A 20677-nucleotide genomic window follows, 5' to 3' on the forward strand; every position below is an offset into this window, starting at 1 on the left:
ATTCTGTACTTAATGATATCTGAGAATTCTCATGATTATAAAATTGTGTGTGTGTGTGGGAGGGAGATTAATTAAATTGGCATGTGTGTATATTTTATTTTATATGTATATTTTTTTGAGACGGAGTCTCTGTCACCCAGGCCGGAGTGCAGTGGCGAGATCTCGGTTCACTGCAGCCTCCGCTCCTGCATTCAAGCGATTCTCCTGCCTCAGCCTCCCAAGTAGCTGGAACTGTAGTAAAACTTTGAGGCTCTACTAATTTATTCTTTATAGCAATTCTAAGAAGGTGGTATTTTTGTGTTTAATTTCTACTCCCCACTTTATTAAGGTATAATTAACAAAACATGTATTTACAGTATACAACCTGATGTTTTGATATATGTATACTGCACATCATGAAATGATTAAATCAAGTTAATTATATCCGTCACTTCACATACTTAATATTTTTTTTAAGATGTACTGTAAGCATTTTTTTCTCTTTTGTTTTGCTTTTAAGCAATTTTCACATCTACATAGCTTATTCCTCCTGTCTAACTGAAACTTTGTACCTTTGGCCAGTTTCTCCCCATCCCACTCCTTGGTGCTTCATTTTTAGAGGAAAACTTAAAAATGAATGAACAGAATTAGAATTGGCTTTATAGAATGAACCAACGGCCCCTTGTGAGAGAATCTGAACAGCAGTGCTGGCTGGTTTGGAGTCTGTCTCTCTCCTCCGTAGGGATTGGTGTGGTATTTTCTCAGTGCCCTCTGGTGGTGATCTGAGTGGGGGTCATCTTGTTGAGGTTGCCAAAGGGACTCGTTTTAGAGGGCAGTGGAAAGCATGAACACACCTGGGCAGAACATGGTCGTCTTTATACCAGAGTTTGAATCCAGGGTTCCATATATCCAGCTGAGAGATATGCACAGAAGTTCTGTTGTGAGAATGCTGCTGGAAGTATTATTGGTTGTGCTTTGTTGTTTTTGTGTGTGTTGAGACGGGGTCTTGCCTTGTCCCTCAAGATGGAATATGGTCACATGATCAGAGTCCACTGCAGCCTGGAACTCCTGGGCCCAAGCGTTCCTCCTGCCTCAGCCTCCTGAGTTGTACCTTGTTTTTGAATAAGGTGTGTGGTTTTGGAAGACATATTTGTCACGTCCGTTCATTTGCAAGTTTGTTGTAATTATGAGTGTTTACTGGCTTTAGAATTTAGAAGGAAATTTCATGTCTCACTCCTACCAGTCGTCGTATCGTGGTGAATGGGGTAATAAGTCTTCACGCTCTCTGAGTCAGTACTGAGGATTCTCTTGTGACAGCGATGTCAGGAGAGGCAGGTATCTGGTGGTTTCTGCTAGTGACAGAGTCCACCATCCTCTTCTCACCATCATTTTGAGCAAGTCATTTCCATTTCTACTTGGCTGCAGCCAGGCTTCATCGCTTTCTACTCTTTTGGAGTTATGTTCTTGAAGGCCGTGTCTCCTGGCAGTTACCACGGTGAGTGACTTTTTCATAATAGACCTTTGATTTATCTTCAACCTTAACACTCTTGGGCTAGAAGTTTCATGGCTGAGCCTCCTTTGGCTTGTTTTCTGGCCTCCTTGTTCTCCTGCTTATATATTCTGTCTCTTGCAAGCATTCTCTCTCATTTTTTTGGGAGGGGTGGGAGGCAAGGGACTACTTTCCCCACATCCTTGAAGTACAATGTTTTAGTCCTCATTTCTATTAAGTTCTTTCTTCACGCTTTGAAGATTTTTGTTTGCACTGATGCCAACAATTTTACTTGTCTATTACTAAATTTATTTCTTCAGGTGTGATTTCCTTTGGGTTACAATTTTTTAACTGCCTGCCTTTAAAAAAAAAATCACTTCACATTCAACTTATCTAAAATTAAGCTCTTCATCTTCTTTCTAGTTTCAGGCTTCTTCTCATAACTTACCTATTTCTGTTAATCCTCACTTTCTTATATAGCGTTTTTTCTAACTCCCTTTACTCCTGGGGTTTTGCCAGCATGAGAATTTTTAAACTGAGTGTTCAATTTAGTGACATAAAGAATTTCATATAAATATAATTCTATGTATGGATAATCATCCTGTAACCTAGAACTGCCATGATATTTTATATTTGTGAGTTCATATTTATTTACAATTATATTGTTGCCAGACAATTACCTAAGGCAGAGGCTAGAATTGCTTGAGATCCTGCAGGCCACATATGGCTCCAAGATGTTCTTCTAGCATTTACAGGATAACTTTTTTGTTTTTTTAAAATCATAAAAAGTATCAAAAGTGTAGCAGACATGTCCATTCCTGATAATTACACAGGCTAACACATGCAGACATTGTCCTAGATCTGGTAGTTACAGACTTCATATGTAACTACTATAATTTCAAGGTGCTGATGAGCATAAATGATACTGGCAATGGCTGGCATGGAATAATGAAAATCTTTGTGATTTCTTGCTGACAACATTAGGCATTTTGTTAAAAGTACTGCGTCTGCTGCCTGCATTCATAACCAAAGGAATTGTCAGATTTCCATCAGAGGTTAGTAGAAATAAAGACGTAATTTTTTTTTGCCCCATCTACATTCAGAAGCCCTCTGAAATCCATCCATGGACCCCACTGTAGTTGCTCTTCCACTCACCTCCCCCACTGTTTTCTCCTTCCCTTGTGGGTAACCATTTTATATTAGTGTTCAGTTTAGCTTCCCAATTTTTCTTCTGGAAAAAAAAATATATATCTACACTTACGTGTTAGTATTTACTCCCCTCATACATAAATAGTGCCTGTTTTCAGCTAAGTATCCGCTAAGAATTTACTTTCTTATCAGTATGTGGAGGTCCTTTCTTTCTTAACAGTTTCTATCTTTGCACAGTGCTCCATTGTCCTAACTTAGTCTTCCTGTCCCCTACTCATGGGTTTGGGGTTGATTTCAAGTCTTGCAGCAACACAACTTGAATTTACCACTTCTTGTGGTTTTGGCTGACATATTTTGGGAATAGATTACTAGAAGTGGATTGCCAGGTCAAAGGAGAAAGGCATCTGTCATGTTATTAGATCTGGCAAATTCCTATTTTTATCATGGAACATTTCCTCAGCAATAACTGTATTGTTTTGAACTTTGTTTTTTGTTTTGTTTATTTGAGTTGGAGTCTTGCTCTGTCGCCCAGGCTGGAGTGCAGTAGGGTGATCTCTGCTCACTGTAGCCTCCAATTCCTGGGTTCCAGCAATTCTCCTGCCTCAGCCTCTGAGATAGCTGGGATTACAGGCACGCACCACCATACCTGGCTAATTTTTATATTTTTAGTAGAGATGGGGTTTCACCATGTTAGCTAGGCTGGATCTCGAACTCCTGACCTCAGGTGATCTGCCCGCCTCAGCCTCCCAAAGTGCTAGGATTACAGGCCACCACATTGGCCTTGTTTTGAATTTTGAAAGCAGTGTCTGTCAAGTTCTGGAACCCAGAAATGAATTGTTGGAAGTTGGAAAGTATAAATTAGAGTCTTTGTCATCCTGAATTCTTTCTTACCTGTCCCACCATATCCAGTCAGACCAGTTACCGTGATAACTGCTTTGTGTCGCCTATGTCTTGGGCCTCTTCTTTTCCATTGCTGTAGGTCTAAGTTGAGCTGTTATCTCAGTGTCACTTGTCTTCTCTGAAACCTTCCATAACTCTGTCACCCTCACGGAATAAAGGCCTTGCATCCTGTTACCACCAACCCAGCTGCTACCTCTCACGACTTGCACAAATCCTTCACCCGGCTCCTGCGATTGGTTTCTGCATCGTGCTTGTCTTCCTTGGACATCAGCTTCCCGGTACCTCTACTGCTGTTCAATTCCTGCTCGTCCTCTGAGAAACACTCGAAGCCCACATTCTGTAAAGACTTCCTGATAATTGTAGCCTGAAATGACTTCTTTTGCCTATTAACTTGAATTGCCACTTTTGCCTTTATCTTTAATATGGCAGCAAATCATCCATGCCATATGGCATCTCTTCTAATACCTGCAGGCAAAGCTTTAACATTTGTGTTTTCACCTGTTGATATATTGTTGCGGGAGTGTAAACCCCTCTATTGGTAATGTTTTACATAGCATTTCTTTAAGCTGATTTTCTGGTAGCATACTCAGTACTGTTGCTTTTAGCGCTGATGCCAAGACCCATATGTACACAGAACCAGGTCGTCTTGCAGAGATGCATTCCTTTCTGTGAATGAACTGAATCTGACCCACAGATTTACAGCTAGCATGCTTTAAGTCTGTTCTTTTTTTTTTTTTTCCCTTAACAGCTTTATTGAGGTTTAATTCATGTACTATAAATTAACTCATTTAAAATGTATAATTCAGTGATTTTTTGTAAAGTTAGAGTTGTGCAGCCATCATTACAATGCAATTTTAGAACATTTCCATCACACTGAAAAGATCCCTTGTGTCTATTTGCAGTCACTCCCCATTCCCACCCTCTCCCCAACCCCAGGCAACTACTAACCTACTTTGTCGCGATAGATTTGCCTATTCTGGACATTTCATGTAATAAATGGAGTCATATGATATGTGGTCTTTTGCATCTGGCATTCACTTTTTGTTAATATTTTTGAGGTTCATCTATGCTGCATCAGTACTTGATTTTTTTTTTTTAATTGCCAAATACTATGACTGCTTGGTATTATTGTGTGACTGCCTCACATTTTGCTTATCCTGTCCCCTGTTGGTGGGCATTTGGGTTGTTCCACTTTGGGGTTATTATAAAGTGCTGTGAATATTCATGTACAGGTCTTTGGGTGGATGGATGTCTCATTGTTTTTGGGGGGTTGATATCTGGTAGAATTAATAGAGCATGTGACAGATTTATGTTAACTGAACGTGGTCTTTTAATGCCCCAGATGTTTAATTATTAGTTTTGAGTAACCACACGAACAAGGCAATGCAAGCATATGTGATCAATTCCTGTCTGAGGATTTGACTTGGAATTAGCAAAAGAAGCAGAACCCATTTCTTATTTGGGTATGTGTTTATTTCTCTGTCTTTATAGCCAGCGGACTTAAAGGTTTAGAATGGCTTTAAATAAGTAGAGATAAAACTTAGTGCCTCTAGGAAGCCATCTACTAGGGTGTTTATTGAAATTTGTTTATGCTACTTGTCAATTTTAATTGTTTGAATGGGAGTTTCTGTAGTTTTATATCGAAAGGGATAGTATACATCTTATAAGTTAAGTGCAAATTTTTCAAGCCTCGAATTTCAGTAATGAACTCATGTAGTCTTATCTAATGTAGTAAATGTCCTTCTTGGTAGATGTGCAGATACTGAATGCACAAGTTCTTGGTCTGTATTTTAGTCCCTGGCCTGGTATCTTTGTTCAAATTTCTTCTTGATTAAAAAACGTAGAATAACATTCAAATACTAATGAGTGAAGATCCAAACAAAGTAGAATTTTCAATAGTTTTGGGAATGTAAATATAAATAAAAGTCAAGCTCATGAATTTGCTAGTTCTTTTCCAACCTATTCGTTGGCAGCAATTTGGACTTGTCATTACATATTCATATCACAAGGCTTTCACTTGTCTTTTTCATGCTTCCTTTTGAAGCCAGGTTGTAACATCAAATGCAGGAGAGACTCTTGGTAGCACACTTCTTAAGGAGGTGGAATGAGACGCTCCTGCGGTCCTAAGGAAACAGCATGGGTAACACCTCTGAGCCTGAGCTTCCTCAATTTGTGAAATGCAGCTCATACATGCAGAGAATGTACTTACTGTGAGGAGTAAATCAACTAAAGCTGTTGCACAGAGTCTACCTTAGCAGCCCACAGTAAATACTGTTCCTTTCTTTATGTAGTTAATAAGCTGACATGGAACAGTTCTACTCAATGGACATTCTGGAGGTGCCATGGGTGTGGGTAATTGAAACGTAGCGGATAGAAGGTCCCTGGAGTTCATTCGGTTACAGAGTGAGTGTCTGTTTGTGTTTTAGAAATTGTGGGGCAACAATATGGAGGATGGAGTGGAGGGGGTGAGACCAGTGAAGACCCTTTAGTTAGTGAGCCAGATGAGAGGTAATAATGCCTAGACTCCAGCAGTTGGGAGTGTAAAGAGAAGTAGGATAAGGAGATGGAAATCATAGAACTGAGTTTTCATCAGGGACGAAAATAGAGAGGAATCAAAGCCAATGGGAAATACAGAAGGGAGAGACACCAGTCGGAAGACTAAGCATAACCCTCAGTTGAAAGTCTTGGTAGAGGGTATGGGGAGGAAATGAGGAAAATAGATAGGATTTGATGTTTGGGCAATTAGAAGAGAAGGTGGTGCTTTCGTAACTCCTAGGATTCCAAGTTGAGCAGCCAAGGCTTCTATTAACTAAGTTGGGAAGAAAGGCAGGGAGAGAAGAGTTCGGTTTTGAACCTGAGTCTGTGGCCTTTGGAAGATCCAGTGAAAGGAGGAGGAAGAGCTGGAGTGAGGAGCCCTTTGGAGCCGTTGTCGAGGGTTGGGCAAAGTAGAAGGGGCCACAACAGATCAAGTGGCTTGTTGCTGATTTTCTTATTCCTGAAATTAACTTGAAACTGTAGAAATGTATTATTAAAATCCTCAACAGAGCTTTTTGTGAAGTGTGTATATAGCCTGAAGCTTCAGTTTTCTTGCCTACACAGTTTTACCTAATCTTGGCCGTACTTAAAACTCAGGTTGGCTGTATTATTAGCCTCTTTCTTTTTCAGGCATTCCTTCATTTAAAACTTAAGGATGATTTAATAATTTCTTATGGAATTCAAGAATTTCTGAGCTTGAGCTTTCTAGTCTCAGTTCTGAGTGGCATAGAGTATCCTTTAACCTGCTCGATTGTTTTCTTATGTATGTAGCAAATAGACCACAAGAGAACATAGCATGTTCCATGTTAAGAAGCAAGCTTCCTACGGCAGTGAACACTAGCAAACCCATTTCCCCTCTAAGACATAGAATATTTCCAGTACTGTGGAAGCTCCCTGAGTGCTTCTTCCCAAACCCATGATTACCCCACAACATTTTAATTGTCTGACCCTCCCCCAAATGCTTTTGCTTCTGTTTTTACTTATGTTATATGGGTTTGCTGAGTTTTTTTGTTAGCTTTTTATTATGGAAAGTAGAAACTGCAATGTATCTGTCTCTCAGCATTTTTTCTCTGCAAAATTTTAAAGTAAATCCCAGCCATCATATCATTTTAATCACAAAAGTATGTATCTCTAGCTAGTATTTTTTTTTTTTTTTTTTTACATAAGTACAGTGAAACCACAGTAGCCCGTGTTTTAAGCAGATAAATGTGTGTGGTTCATGATGGTGCCTTCCTTTCATGTCGGGGAGAGCTAATCTCTCTTTCCATAGAAGTACTCTTTTAAAATTAATCTTAGATATAAAAGTGATGTACTGTTTATATTCCCTCGTTACCTTTTTTTCACTCAAGACTCCTGAATTTCACTCATGTTGAAGCATGTAGCTGAAGCTGGCTTATTTTGTGAGGTCTGTTGACTGTCCCACTGCTTAGTTGGGAATTCTCCTGTTGGTGGACATGTGGGTTGTTTCCAGGTTTCTTTGTTTTGCTCTTATAAACAGAGCAGCAAATGCATGTGCTTGCATATTTTCTGGTGTTCACATACAAGAGTTTCTCTAGGTCTAAATTGTTTTACTGTCAGTTTCATACCTTATGTGCCACACTGCAAGTAAAGCTTAAAATTCTGAAAGTTTTAATTTTAAGAAGTTTATTCTGCTCTATTGTATATTTAGGAATTGTCAAAGTAATAATAGATTAGAAGAATACATAAGGCGTAATTGGTTAGATAGGTGATGAAGAAATGCTTGGCCCTGTCCAATCCTGGGGCCGTGGCTGAAAATTATAAAGTGTAAGCTCCCTGCTCCTGAAGCTGGAGGTTTGAATCCCTGGTGGATCTCCCTATGGTCACTGACTGATGTGGGCCGTCAGGTCATCTCTCTGTCTTCTGCACTAACAAACACCCTCAGCTGCCTGCTTCATCCTCTGACTGGGGCTCCCCACTCCACTCCCCTCACTTCTTTACCCACCTCAGTTCTTCCTGGACCTCTCTAGAGTCCTCATCCATGAATGGGAAACTCCTCCATAGCCACTTCTCACACTGCTTCAACCCCATTGCTATTCCATAAAGACTAAGACTCCTTAAAGCCCTCTCTAGGTGTGGCTGTTCCTGTCCTCTGACATCCTGCAGGCCTCCAGACTGCAGGCAGGGGTCCACTGCCTCCTCATGGGGGTTGACAGCCATAGACCCAGAGACTCTTTGGAGTTCCTCTGCAGCACTAGCCATTTCTCTCCCTGCAGTGGTCATCTGCTAAACCACCAGAGTTCAGAAATTCATTGGACACTCTGGCACAGCCCAGAACCTTCCTGTCCACTGCAGACACCTATTACCAAAGATGGTTGCAGGCCACCCCAGGCTTCAGCCCCTTGTTTCCTTGAGCTCTGTTTTGTTGCAGTCATTCACGGGTGGGGCCCTGCTGAGCCTTCCCACCTGGACTGTGGTGCTCCCACAGTCCGCCTTGACTGAGAGCCCCCCACTTCCTAGCCAGAGGCAGGAAGAGGGTGAGGCACGTGAGCCTGTTAGCATCATGCCCTTTCCAGCTTTCTTACTCCTCACAGCCCACATGCTTAAGGTGGTCTGTCTTTTCTGTCCTCCCCACCCATTCCAGTTAGATTTCTGCTCAAGTAATAGTTAGCATTTTTGAAACAGTGTTGCCTTATTCAATCCTCACCACAAACCCATGAGGTGGGTTAAGAGAGATGAAAGAACTTACAAGGTCATACGGTTTTATGCAATCACTGCCTTTTCTTCTCTTGGCTTCCAGGCTTGGGTTCTTCCTCATTGTTTTTGGCTATAACTTTGCAGCTACAAACTCTGGGTTTTCCATCATCTAGTCAGTTTTTAAATGTTACTCAGGACTCAGCTTGGGCTGTCTCTCTGCCGCATTTTCCTGAGGAACTGTGGTTCCCAGAATCAGGCGGTAGACACCAGAGATCGGCTTTCTGTAGGGCTTCCTTCTCTTCTGTTTTGTGGCCTGTGTGTCCAGCTACCTGGGATGATTCACAAGGACCTCAGGTTCACACATCCAAGGGCAGCTGCCCTCCCGTAGACCTGTTCCTCTCTAATGTTTCCTGTCTCAGTAGATGTTATCGTTGTCAATATATTTATCAGATGGGTACACATAGGTATTAATCACTCACTCGAGTAAGTAAAAAGTAAATACAACGCTGCTTGTTGCAGTATTATAATTGTTAAGTAAATACTTGAAAGCTTTTTGTAAGGTACTATTATTGATGAATAATGGAATATTATATGACTCACAAAAGAAAATGAGGTATGTTTCATTAAGTGAAGTGAGGTAATATCGTTCTTAAGTAAAAAAAGTTTGTTAAACCAGTGTATGATTGATCCCCAAAGAGCCGGAAGTCAGTAGGGGTCAGCACAGATTTTTTTTGTTTGTTTGTTTTAAAGTCATGTTCCTTGAAATACTGGGATTTTCTTGAAGCACTACTGGTCTCGAGATATGTTCAGGAAAAAATATTTCATGGCCAAGTAAGTTTGAGAGAAGATGCTTTATACTGCTTTTCTGTTGCAAATTTATAAGGCATGTTCACTTATCAAGACCTCTGAAGGTTTGTGGCAAACAAAGTATTTAACTTCACTAAAGCTAGTACTTCCCAAACTCCCTTGATGTTCAGTTCAGTTGATGTCCCAATTAGCGTTTAGTAGAAGACTGTTGTAAGTGCTCTTTTTCAAAAGCTCTTTCAGTATGCATGGATGAAACTGAATTACTAATATCAAAGAAGATATATTTTTCAGGATTTTTGCAGGTCATTTAGTTAGTTCACACTTCTACTCAATGAAGGAATCTTATGCACCATTAATCTTGAGAAACAGGCTGTTTGATTAGTTCACAGTTGGAATTGGTAGGGAGCTTGTTTAATATTGATTCTGTTGGCTTTCATCTTCCTTTGGACATCTTCCTTGTCTTTTCTGTGAGACAAGTTCTTAAATATATGACTGCCCTTCTTCTGTTAGACCTGTTTATTTTGACTGTTGTGTTCCATTATCTTCCAAGGGTTAGATGAAAGTGAAGTATAACTGTGGCACGTGTGTGTCTGTGCGCGAATGTGTGTCTGCGGTAAAAGCTCATGCGGGCCCCGTGAGCCACCAGCTAGTGTGAGTGGAGGCACGGCTGGCTCTGCCATTGCTTCTTGTCCTTGACTAATTGCATCTCGTGCCTTGGTTTCCTGTCAAGAAAACGATAATCCCTCTCTGGGGATTAGCGAGAGTTTGTGAGCATGGTTTGGGCTGGCCACCTAGAGAACGCTGAAGTTGTGAGGGGCCCTGTGGCTGCCCTTGCTGTTGGCCTGCTTCACTCACCAGCCAGCTGTGTGTCCAAGCCAGGAGGTGGCACATCAGCAGGTTACACGCCTGAAACTCATGGATATTCATAACCCCGATTAGTAACTCCTGCAATGCCAAGGATCTCCTATACCAGAGTACTTTTGAAAACTACCTGATTTCCTAAGTATATGTATATTTTTTGTTTGTTTTTAATATCTTTAGGTTTGGGGACCTCCTAAGTTTTCTAGCTATCAGATGTAATTTATGAGGAAATGCTTTTACCCCTTACCTAAAAACCATTGGAACCTCTCTGACTTTTATAAAATCTGCTTAAAATTGACATTTTTTGATGGCCTGATTATGAGATAGTGGATATATCCTCACCACCATTTTAATTTCGTTTGTAAATTAAAATTCAACATTAACAGAGAAGCAAGTGTTTTGTGGGCACCTGTATTCTATTTTATTGTTCCAAGCAGTTTTACAGTCAGTTCCATTCACAGACACTTGAGTGATGCTTCAGCAGATCAAGCATGGGCACACACACACACACACACACACCCCTACCTCTAAACTGGAAAACCACTACCTGAGCCTCTTGTATCCATTGGAGCTGGCTGGTAGATACAGAGGTGGCCCACCCAGATGCCCCTTCAAGGAAAGACTTGACTCCTAGCGTTAGTGCCATTGAGCCTCAGCTGCAGAGCCGCCTGGTCCGGGCTGTGCCCTTCTCAGCCCAGTGGGAGTTAAAGGCTTGGCCTGCAGCCCGTGTGAGACCCTCTGGCAATACTTGTTAAAAAGTTCCCTGCCAGGTTGGTGCTGGCTTTATAGGGCCTACATCACACTTCAACTTTTCAGTGCCCTGTCTGCTTCCTCTTCGTCATCTCGTGGATGCCCATCTCTGAGAAGCGACTTCCAACCAAGCCGGGTCTCAGTATGTGCTCCAGAGAGCCCCGCCTGGGACCTGCTCACAGTCTCTGTTACTGCCCAGCATGTGTCTGACCTATCTGTCCTTTAAGACCGTTTCGTGATGTGCTTACTTCTAACATTTCCCTTTAGACTTTGTTTTAGGTATCTTTGCTGTATTAGTTATTAATGTTTTAAGTACATAGGTGAGGCTCTCTAGGGGATATTGGAAATGTAAGATTAGGTCATCCTCTTTAAGCCCGCCCACTTAAGTATGAATTTTTGAAAACCTCAGATCAGCTATGCATGAATTTTAGATACTCAGTGGGACCAACTAGAAAAAGAGAATGGATAGAGAAGAATAAATCACATAACAGCAGGAATAGAAGATTTTGCTAGTTTTTCAGCATATTTGGAATGTAAACAGGTGTGATGTGACATAAAGTTACCATGTGTAGGCCTGGACACAAAAAGTGTACAGCAAGTAAACTTGACAGTGTGACAGGAAAAGTTGTATTTGATGTCATACATTATCAGTGAGTGGTTTTTGTTTTGTTTTGTTTTGTTTTGTTTTGTTTTTAGACAGAGTCTCACTCTGTTGCCAGTCTAGAGTTCAGTGGCCCGATACCTGCTCACTGCAACCTGCACCTCCCGGGTTCAAGCGATTCTCCTGCCTTAGCCTTCCAAGTGGCTGGGATTACAGGTGCATGCTACCACACCCAGCTAATTTTTGCAGGGTTTCACCATTTTGGCTAGGATGGTCTCAATCTCTGGACCTCATGATCCACCCACCTCGACCTCCCAAAGTGCTGGGATTACAGTGAGCCACCGTACCTGGCCATCAATGAGTTTTAATAAAGTAAGATTTGTAATTGGAATCAAATGTGATACAAAGAATAGGGAATATGTAACAAACATATTTGATGTGCTTATGCTGAGACAGGAGAATGGAGGTATTAAGGAGAAAAATCCACATTGAACATTTTATTTGGTATATTTTAACTTTGCTGGAGAATAACTGGTGTCTTGACTTTATCTTTTATATTGTCCTCATAGTTGCAGTGTTTATCTTAGTTTTTCAAAAGTCAAGCTTTAGAAAAAAAATTGGGAGTTTCTTAAATTTCAAAATATTTGAATAGATTTAATACCGATACCATTAAGACTGACTTGTTAACTCTTTAAAACTATCAGCTCTTTTAGTTGGAGATGTTGAGGTTTCCTCATTTAACGAATAGGCAATTGATGGCTGTTTTTTCCTATGACTCTTACAGTGGGTTCACTGTTTTGACACCTTAAAAATGGAAGAACCTAAAATTCAGACTAGGGTGTACTAGTTTGTGGTCCTGCTACTTTGTAGCATTTAAAATCTTGCCAAGTTTGATTGCTTCTTTGAATTAGTTTCTTCATCTGAAAAGGAAGGGTCAGAACTATCTTTAAGGTTAACCTCTGATTGCCAGGGACTATGTTTGGCTCTTAAGAACAAATGCTTTTGGTACACAAATGCATAGCACGTAAAGTTTCTGATTTTACAAGTAGGTTACATACCAAAAGTTATGTGTCAGCGTCCTAGACGCACACTTGACCAGGTGCCCTGTGACTCATGCCTGTAATCCCGACACTTTAGGAGGCTGAGGCAAGACGATTGCTTGAGCTCACGAGTTCAAGACCAGCCTGAGCAACATGGCGAAACCCCATCTCTACCCCCCCCAAAAAAAAAAAATTAAAAATTAGCCAGGCATGGCTGTCCCAACGTGTAGTGCCACTTACTCGGGAGGCTCAGGTGGGAGGATCACCTGAGCCCAAGGGGTCGAGGCTGCAGTGAGCTGTGATCCTGCCACTGCACTCTAGCCTGGGTGACAGAGTGTTGCCATATTTAAAAATAAATAAGCACCCTTTATTCTATAGCTGTAGCATTATGAAAGCAGACCATGTTTGTTTTGGTTTACTATTAACAGTCAGTAATACCTAAGATGGTGCCTGGCATATGGTAGTTTCCTACTAAATATTTGTTAAAACTAAGTAGTCACTAAAATTCTGTAATTTTCACAAGCTTGTTTAAACACTGTTTTGGGGTATGTATACATTTGCAATGACCAAAATAATATAAAACATGACTAAATGAAACAGGAAGACATAAAGTTTAACCTAAAATCTAATATTTGAAGGAAAAAGTTTAGAAGACAGAAGATACAATTTTGTAGAGATTCTCAAAGGGATTTCAAGCAAGTTGAGATGCTTGATGATACTGGCATTTTATTTCTAAATCTTTGAAAAACATACAGCTTTTCAGTTTCTTAATGTATTCCTTCATTTACTTATGTGAAATATTTGTTGAACTGCATGCCAGGCTCTGTATGAGATTCTCACGAGCCAGTGGTGCTTGCATTCCAGTGAAGTGAGGGAGTTACAATACAGAAACTAGTGCGGGATTATAGCCTCGAGTAAGTGTTAAGAAGGGAAAATCCCACTTAAAGGCAAACCTGAACAGCTTCTGGGACTTCCTAGTAAGTTTCCTTTGAAAGTATGACTGGAAGGCAACTTGAAGAAGGGGGTTACTCTGCAGGCAGAAGCAGCAGCAGATGCAGAGATCCTCTGGCTGGGAAAGGAGACTGGCATGGCCAGGGAAGGGGACATTCATGCGGCTGAACCCGAGGGGAGGAAGGGGGAAGAGTTGAGGTTTTGTTAAGAGGCAAATGAAGAGAGATAAAAGGATCTGTTAGTGCCATATTAAGGATTTCCCTTCTTCAAACTCTGCCTTGGCTCCCTGTTGCTCTTAGGGTGACAGCCTATTTAGAATCACGATGAAACCATCTTAGGATGACAGCAATTTTATGCAGCTAACTGCTATGTCAAGACTGAGGCAAGCAGATGCAAGGTACTGGAATCTAGTTTAAACAACTAAAATAGTGGCCCAGGTAAGAGATGATGATGATGATGTTTACTAGAGGAGGAAAGAGAGGAGAGGGAATGAATTTGAAGTCACCTTAGAAGTGAAAGTCCGTAGCCCTTGAATATGAAAGATGAGGGCTGTGGCATCAGGCCCATTCCCAGGTTTCTGACTTGGGGATACATGGGGTGGTGCCATTCACTGACCTGGACAACACTGATGGGGAAAGGCATTTGAGGGGCAGAGTAGAATATTTTTTCAGTTGCTGATAGAAATTAGAAGAGAAGGAAAAGGAAAAGGAGTGAAAGAGCACCTAGAGGGGTATGAGAAAGCTCATCCAAGATAGAATTAACTGAACGGCAGGTTTAGGGAATTTGAGTGATAATTTCTCCTCAGGGGAAAGTTAAATCAGTGATGGGGGAAAGTAGGGTGGGTCCAAACCGTCGATCCTATCAGATGGCGCCACCAGTCCAAACACGCTTATTAAGTGTGCTGTTGACCTTCTCAAAGTAGATGATGAAAGGAAAGCACATGGACGCTACACACAGGAAACATTTGCAGAGTGGTTGCTGAGTTGTTAAGTTTCTTAAAACTTGAGCAAGTCCTTGTTTTAGATATTTATATATTCCACATTTGAACATACCTATTTGAATGTAAGACATAAAACATTTTAGGATCCAGAATGATGTGGATTCATAAAATACCAAGTTCCATAGCCCAGAATATAAATAAATATTAGAGAGTAGGTTTCAGTGGCTCAGACTTACTCCAAGGCATGACCTCACAGGGTCCGTAAATGTGCCTTAGATGGCCGGGCGCGGTGGCTCACGCCTGTAATCCCAGCACTTTGGGAGGCCGAGGCAGGCGGATCATGAGGTCAAGAGATCGAAACCATCATGGCCAACATGGTGAAACTCCGTCTCTACTAAAAAATACAAAAATTAGCTGGGCGTGGTGGCACATGCCTGTAGTCCCAACTACTTGGGAGGCTGAGGCAAGAGAATTGCTTGAACCCGGAAGGTGAAGGTTGCAGTGAGCCGAGATCGTGCCACTGCACTCCAGTCTGGCGACAGAGCAAGACTCTGTCTCAAAAAAAAAAAGGAAAAAAAAAAAGTTTGCCTTAGATTACACAGAACTGTGTAATGCCATTGAGGATAAAGGATGAGCTGACTTACTTGACAGGGTAGCTCGGACATACGTTTGCAGGCCTTAATAACCTAGCCTCCTTGTTCCAGGTCTCGTTTACTTCCCAATGACATTTTTACGAAGCCATTGAAATTACTCAGTGTTTCTTGATTTGCACTAGAAATATCTATTTAAAACCTTTACGTTTTGATGTGATGTACATAGGTAGTCCTTAAATTATGTTTGTGATATTGTACATTGAGAAGCACTGATTTGATACAATATTGAATACCTAAGTTACTTTATGGGTCAAGATGCTGAAGCATTATGAGTTGTATTTCATACTAGTTTCATATTCCTAGAAATAATAGCCACTACCATGTATTAACCATTTACTGTGTTTTAAGTATTTTCTTATACATTATCTTATTTAAACTCTACAACAACCATTGAAGGACAGTGATTGGCCTCCATTTTTCAGACTAGGAAATTAAAGCTTAACGAGATTGAGAAACTCACCCAGTACCGCATGTACCTGCCTAGTGGGTGTGGCACTGAGCTTCAAACTCAGGTCTCTCTAAATTCAGAGTACAGCTAGTGCTCGACTTACAACCACGATTGGTTCCGACAGACTGGTCATAACACAATTTGGTCGTAAGTTGAATAGGTTATATGTACAGTTGAAACGGTACACACGGAGATGGTAGTGTTGCCGGAAGCTGGTCCGCACTGTCGTACGCCCAGCTGGGCAACGTTTGCGCTGCCAGACGGGGAGCAGTCGTGGCTAGTGATTGTGGTTGTAAAGTCAAATGGTCGTAAGTTGCATAGGTCATAAGTTGATCAATACCTGTACATTTCAAATCTTGATAATTCTTGCCAGAATCCCTTCTTAAAAAGAGAATGCCTGTTTCCTTTCATTTTCAGCCTCACCAACATTTGCATTCTTGCTGAGTTCTAAGTGAAAGGTTAGTAAAAGTCATAGGTAACTTGTGAGAGTGAAATGATTTTTCCTATTTATTAGCTGTTTGTGTTTCTGGGAATTCCTGAGCATATCCTTTGCCCTTTTTTCTTTGCGTTTGTCTTTCTAATTGTCATCTAGGTCAAGTGATATATATTTTTGATAACTTTAAAAGGCGAAGGCAACAGAGTTAGTTGTGCTTGTGTGAACTTTTACCCAGCCTTTCTCTTGAGTGCTAATCATGATTTTGAGCTAAATGTCTAACTAAGCATTTTTTTGTACACAGACCATATGATTAATATGAGCGTGTTTTTACATAGAGAAATGGTCTCTGGACTACAGTGGGTCTTGCTAATGCCTGGAGACTCAGTGTTTCTATCAGTGTGTGTCACTCTATTACAGCACCCCAGAGAGAATCCACTAATTCTCCTTATTTCTTCCTCAGGTTGCCTGCAATGAGATTGCATTCTCTACATTTAAAGGACATCCTTTCTGAGCTGCTGTGAATAAATTTGGAATGGTACTGTATATTTTCATCTAATGGAGAACTAGCTGTACTTTGAATAGGGATTGCTGCACTGGACGACTTGAGAACATCCCTCACAATGTCGTCAACCCGGAGCCAGAACCCCCACGGCCTGAAGCAGATTGGCCTGGACCAGATCTGGGACGACCTCAGAGCCGGCATCCAGCAGGTGTACACGCGGCAGAGCATGGCCAAGTCCAGATACATGGAGCTCTACACGTATCCTCCTGCCTAGCGCAGGTTGATTTGATTAGAGTTTTGATTATTTACTAGTGTGACCTATGAATTAGTGTGATTTTATGTCATTTTCTCCTCCCAATTCATCATGTAAAATAATTGCAGTTCATTTTTAGCCTTAAGTTTTTGAACGGAGTAGAACTGGTTCATTAGTAGTCAAATGCAGTGCTGGTCAGTACAGTCACCACTAGGCACATGTGGCTGTTTACATTTGAGATATTTTGAAGGTTCAGTTCCTTAGGCACGCTAGCCGTGTTTCCAGTGCTCAGTAGTCAGAAAATAAAATATTTCTGTCATTGTAGAAGGTTCCGTTGGGCAGCACTGGTCTAAAGCAAGGTCCTGAGGTTCTCAGCAGATCATTTGTTTTACTGTCCATTTGTTTATATGTTGTCTATGACTGCCTTGTGTTATGGAAACAGAGTTGAGTAGTTGTGTTAGAAACAGTTTGGTCCATGAAGCCTGAAATATTTACTGCCTGCCCTTTTACAGGAAAAGTTTGTTGACCTGATCTAAAGGGATAGAACATCAAGCGAAAGTTTTCCTGTTATGGCCCTATTTTTTTGTGTGTTCGAGACAAGGTCCCGCTCTGTCACCCAGGCTGGAGTGCAGTGGCGTGGTCACAGCTCACTGCAGCCTCAGCTGCCTGGGCTCAAGCAACCCTCCCACCTCAGCCTCCCAAGTAGCTGGAACCACAGGCACGTGCCACCACACCTGGCCAGTTTTTTTGTTTGTAGAGACAGAGTCTTGCTATGTTACCCAGGCTGTGGCCCTATTTTAAATAACAGTATTTAAAAGTATTCTATTCCTTTAGTATTTGGTCTGTGATGTGCATGGGGAACTGTACTGTGTGCTGCAAAGGCGATGAGGGTGGAAAAGATGCGGCTGCTGCTATTCGTGTGGCTGGAGACGCACTGTCTAATTTGGAGGGTTTCTTGATTCCATACACATACAACATTGAAATGAGAGTTAAGCTCACTCAGGAGAGAGGAGATTGCTACTGACTCTAGGACTTTAAAGTTGCTGATTCAACAGAGCTTCAGGTTTAAATTTTTAGACTATCTCAGTTATGATCAAACTAGGTTTTGTCATATTCTAATATATTCTTACATACGTTAATATTTTAGAATCCTAAAAAAAATTAAGCAGATATAAAACTATGTCTGTCTCTGAATTCGCATAAAATGTATTGTGTGTGTTTGCATTTTTATGTATGTATATGCACTTACATATAGGATACTTTTTAAAAATAATAGCTTTATTGAGATATAATTACATACCATAAAATTCACCCTTTTAAAAAGTATACAATGCAGTGGTTTTTAGTATACTTGCAGAGTTTTACAACTGTCGCCACTGTCAAATTTTCGAACATTTTAATCATCCCAAAACGACACCTTGTACCCATTAGCAGTCACACCTCATGCCCTCTTTCCCCCAAGCCCTGCTGAATTTGCTCATTTGTACATTTTGCACAAATGGAATCATATGATGTGTGGGCTGCATGTGTAGCGTCTTTGACTTAGCTGCTCACAGGCTTCATCCCAGTAGCACGCATCACTACGTCATTCCTTTTTATGACTCAGTTGTATGTCTAGTCTACATTTTGTTTACCCATTGATTAGTGATAGGCATTTGAGTTATTTCCACCTTTTGCCTGTTATTAATACCATTGTACACATGTGTGTGAGTTTTCGAGTGGCTCTATGACTTCTGTTCTCCAGGGCATGGACCTAGGAGTGGGATTGCATGGTCCTGTGACAGGTAGGATGCTCTTGAAGTAATAGCATCTTTGTCAAGTGAGAGGATATTATGCCACCCAACAGGGTCCTGGCTTGCTTGGTATGACAGTTTCTTAATTCATGTAAGAAAGCTGAAGATGGTGGTTCCAGTGGTGAGGCAAGACATTATTGGTTGGATTTCTGATATACAGAAAGCAGGAGAGCACTGCTCCAGAGACCAAGGAGGTATCATTGCTGATCTGTCTCTGGAGAATTTCTTTTTAAAATCCACATTATTGAGATAGAATTAATATGCCTTATAAGTCATGCCTTTTTTTTTCTTTTTCTTTTTGAGACGGCGTCTTGCTCTGTTGCCCAGGCTGGAATGCAGTGGCACGATCTCGGCTCACTGCAACTTCCACCTCCCGGGTTCAAGCAATTCATTCCCCTGCCTCAGCCTCCCGAGTAGCTGGGACTATAGGCATGTGCTACTTTTTTTGTGTTTTAGTAGAGAAAGGGTTTCACCTCGTGATCCACCCTACTTGGCCTCCCAAAGTGCAGGGATTATAGGCGTGAGCCACCATGCCCAGCCTTGGGAATTTCTTAATGTGTTCTTTCTAACTAAATCCGGTTGGTCCTTTTTCTGATGGATTGTTTTTGCTCATAAGACAATGAGACTTTGTATGCCAGCAGAAGTTTTCGGATTCTTGTGTCTACAAATAATTAAATTCATATAATTTGTAGTTCTAGTATCTGTACCTTTTTTTTTCAGGACTACCACTCAAATTGGGTATTTTTTTTTTCCGTTTTGTCTGAGAATAGATTTCTAAAAATTGGAGAACCTAAACTGAGTCTAAAATAGCTTACTTCAATTCTTTAGACATTATTTATGAAACAACAGCTACAGTTTGAGTTCTGTGTGTCAGGCGTTGTGCTTGGAACTGTCCACGCTTCGTTAAGCCTCATGTTAGTAGTTACCTTGCTCTGTGGATACGCTTCAGGAGCCTGGTTGTATAGCAGCCAGTGGTGGTGTTGAGGCAGGTATTCAGGTTCTCAGCAGACTGAATCTGGAATCGCCTTTAGCCACTCTATAGCGTTCAGCTACTATATTTGAATGAACGTATTTCTCAGAGTATTAAATTTCTATATTTTCTTTGAGAAGTTGTGGAGATGTATTTTGATTAACTCTTCAATATATTAGAATTGAAAGCAGTAGAGTGTATACTTACGTTTATTAATTACTGAAAATCATAAAATATGATGTTACCCCCCAACTCTTCACATATATTTTCAATATCATTGTGAGAACTGCAAGAATTCTGAGTCATCTGTTACATTTTTGTAGCGCCATCTTTACTGTAAGCCATTTACACATAGTACTTTTTGGAATTGCATATATGTTGCCATTACTGCTGTTTTATTCCAGCCCCAGGCTGCATAACAGAGCAGTTTTTCAAGAAGTTTTCTCTTACTGGCATATATTTGGTCATTTAAAAATAATCTCCTAAAGGCCTGTTGACCGTGACATCTAACACTTGTAGTTGTAAGGTTACGTTTCAGGGTAGGAGGTCCTTTGGATCAGGGAAGAAGGAGCTGGCAGTGCATCTCACTCTTCTAGTATCACAGTATCACTTTGCAAAATTAGACATGCCTCATCAGCAGTTGGCAAAGGAAGTGGGTTAGAAAGGAAAACTGGTTGAGAGAAAAAGAAGGGATTCTTTTCCTTCCCGTAACTCTGGCTAGCACCTAACAGCTAGATTTTTACCCATTGTGTATCCTGGTGGAGCAAATGGACTTGTTTGTTTGTTTTAGAAAAATAACCTTCTTGCTGTAAAACAAATACTTGGATCCTTTAGGAACCTGTGACATTTGTGGTTGCTATAGCAGGGAGGTGGGTTATTTTATAGCATAAATCTTTATCTTGACTTTCAACTCAAAGTGGTGAAAGAGAGAAGGGAATTTTGGAAAAGCCAAATGAGTGAGGAAT

At 40.9% G+C, this 20677-nt stretch overlaps 1 protein-coding gene across 3 annotated transcripts in view; it reads left to right on the forward strand.

Annotated features, from left to right (window-relative positions):
* Positions 1-20677, forward strand: part of CUL1 (cullin 1) — a 100222-nt gene that overhangs the window by 15183 nt on the left and 64362 nt on the right. For all 3 annotated transcript variants that reach the window (XM_017502891.2, XM_017502889.2, XM_017502890.2), the window contains exon 2: positions 16655-16954. In XM_017502891.2, coding sequence (XP_017358380.1) covers positions 16815-16954 — 140 coding nt within the window. In that variant the 5' untranslated portion in view covers positions 16655-16814. The remainder of the gene's footprint in view (positions 1-16654; positions 16955-20677) is intronic.

This window comes from Cebus imitator, unplaced genomic scaffold, assembly GCF_001604975.1.
Source record: "Cebus imitator isolate Cc_AM_T3 unplaced genomic scaffold, Cebus_imitator-1.0 Scaffold304, whole genome shotgun sequence".
Taxonomy (NCBI): Eukaryota; Metazoa; Chordata; class Mammalia; order Primates; family Cebidae; genus Cebus; species Cebus imitator.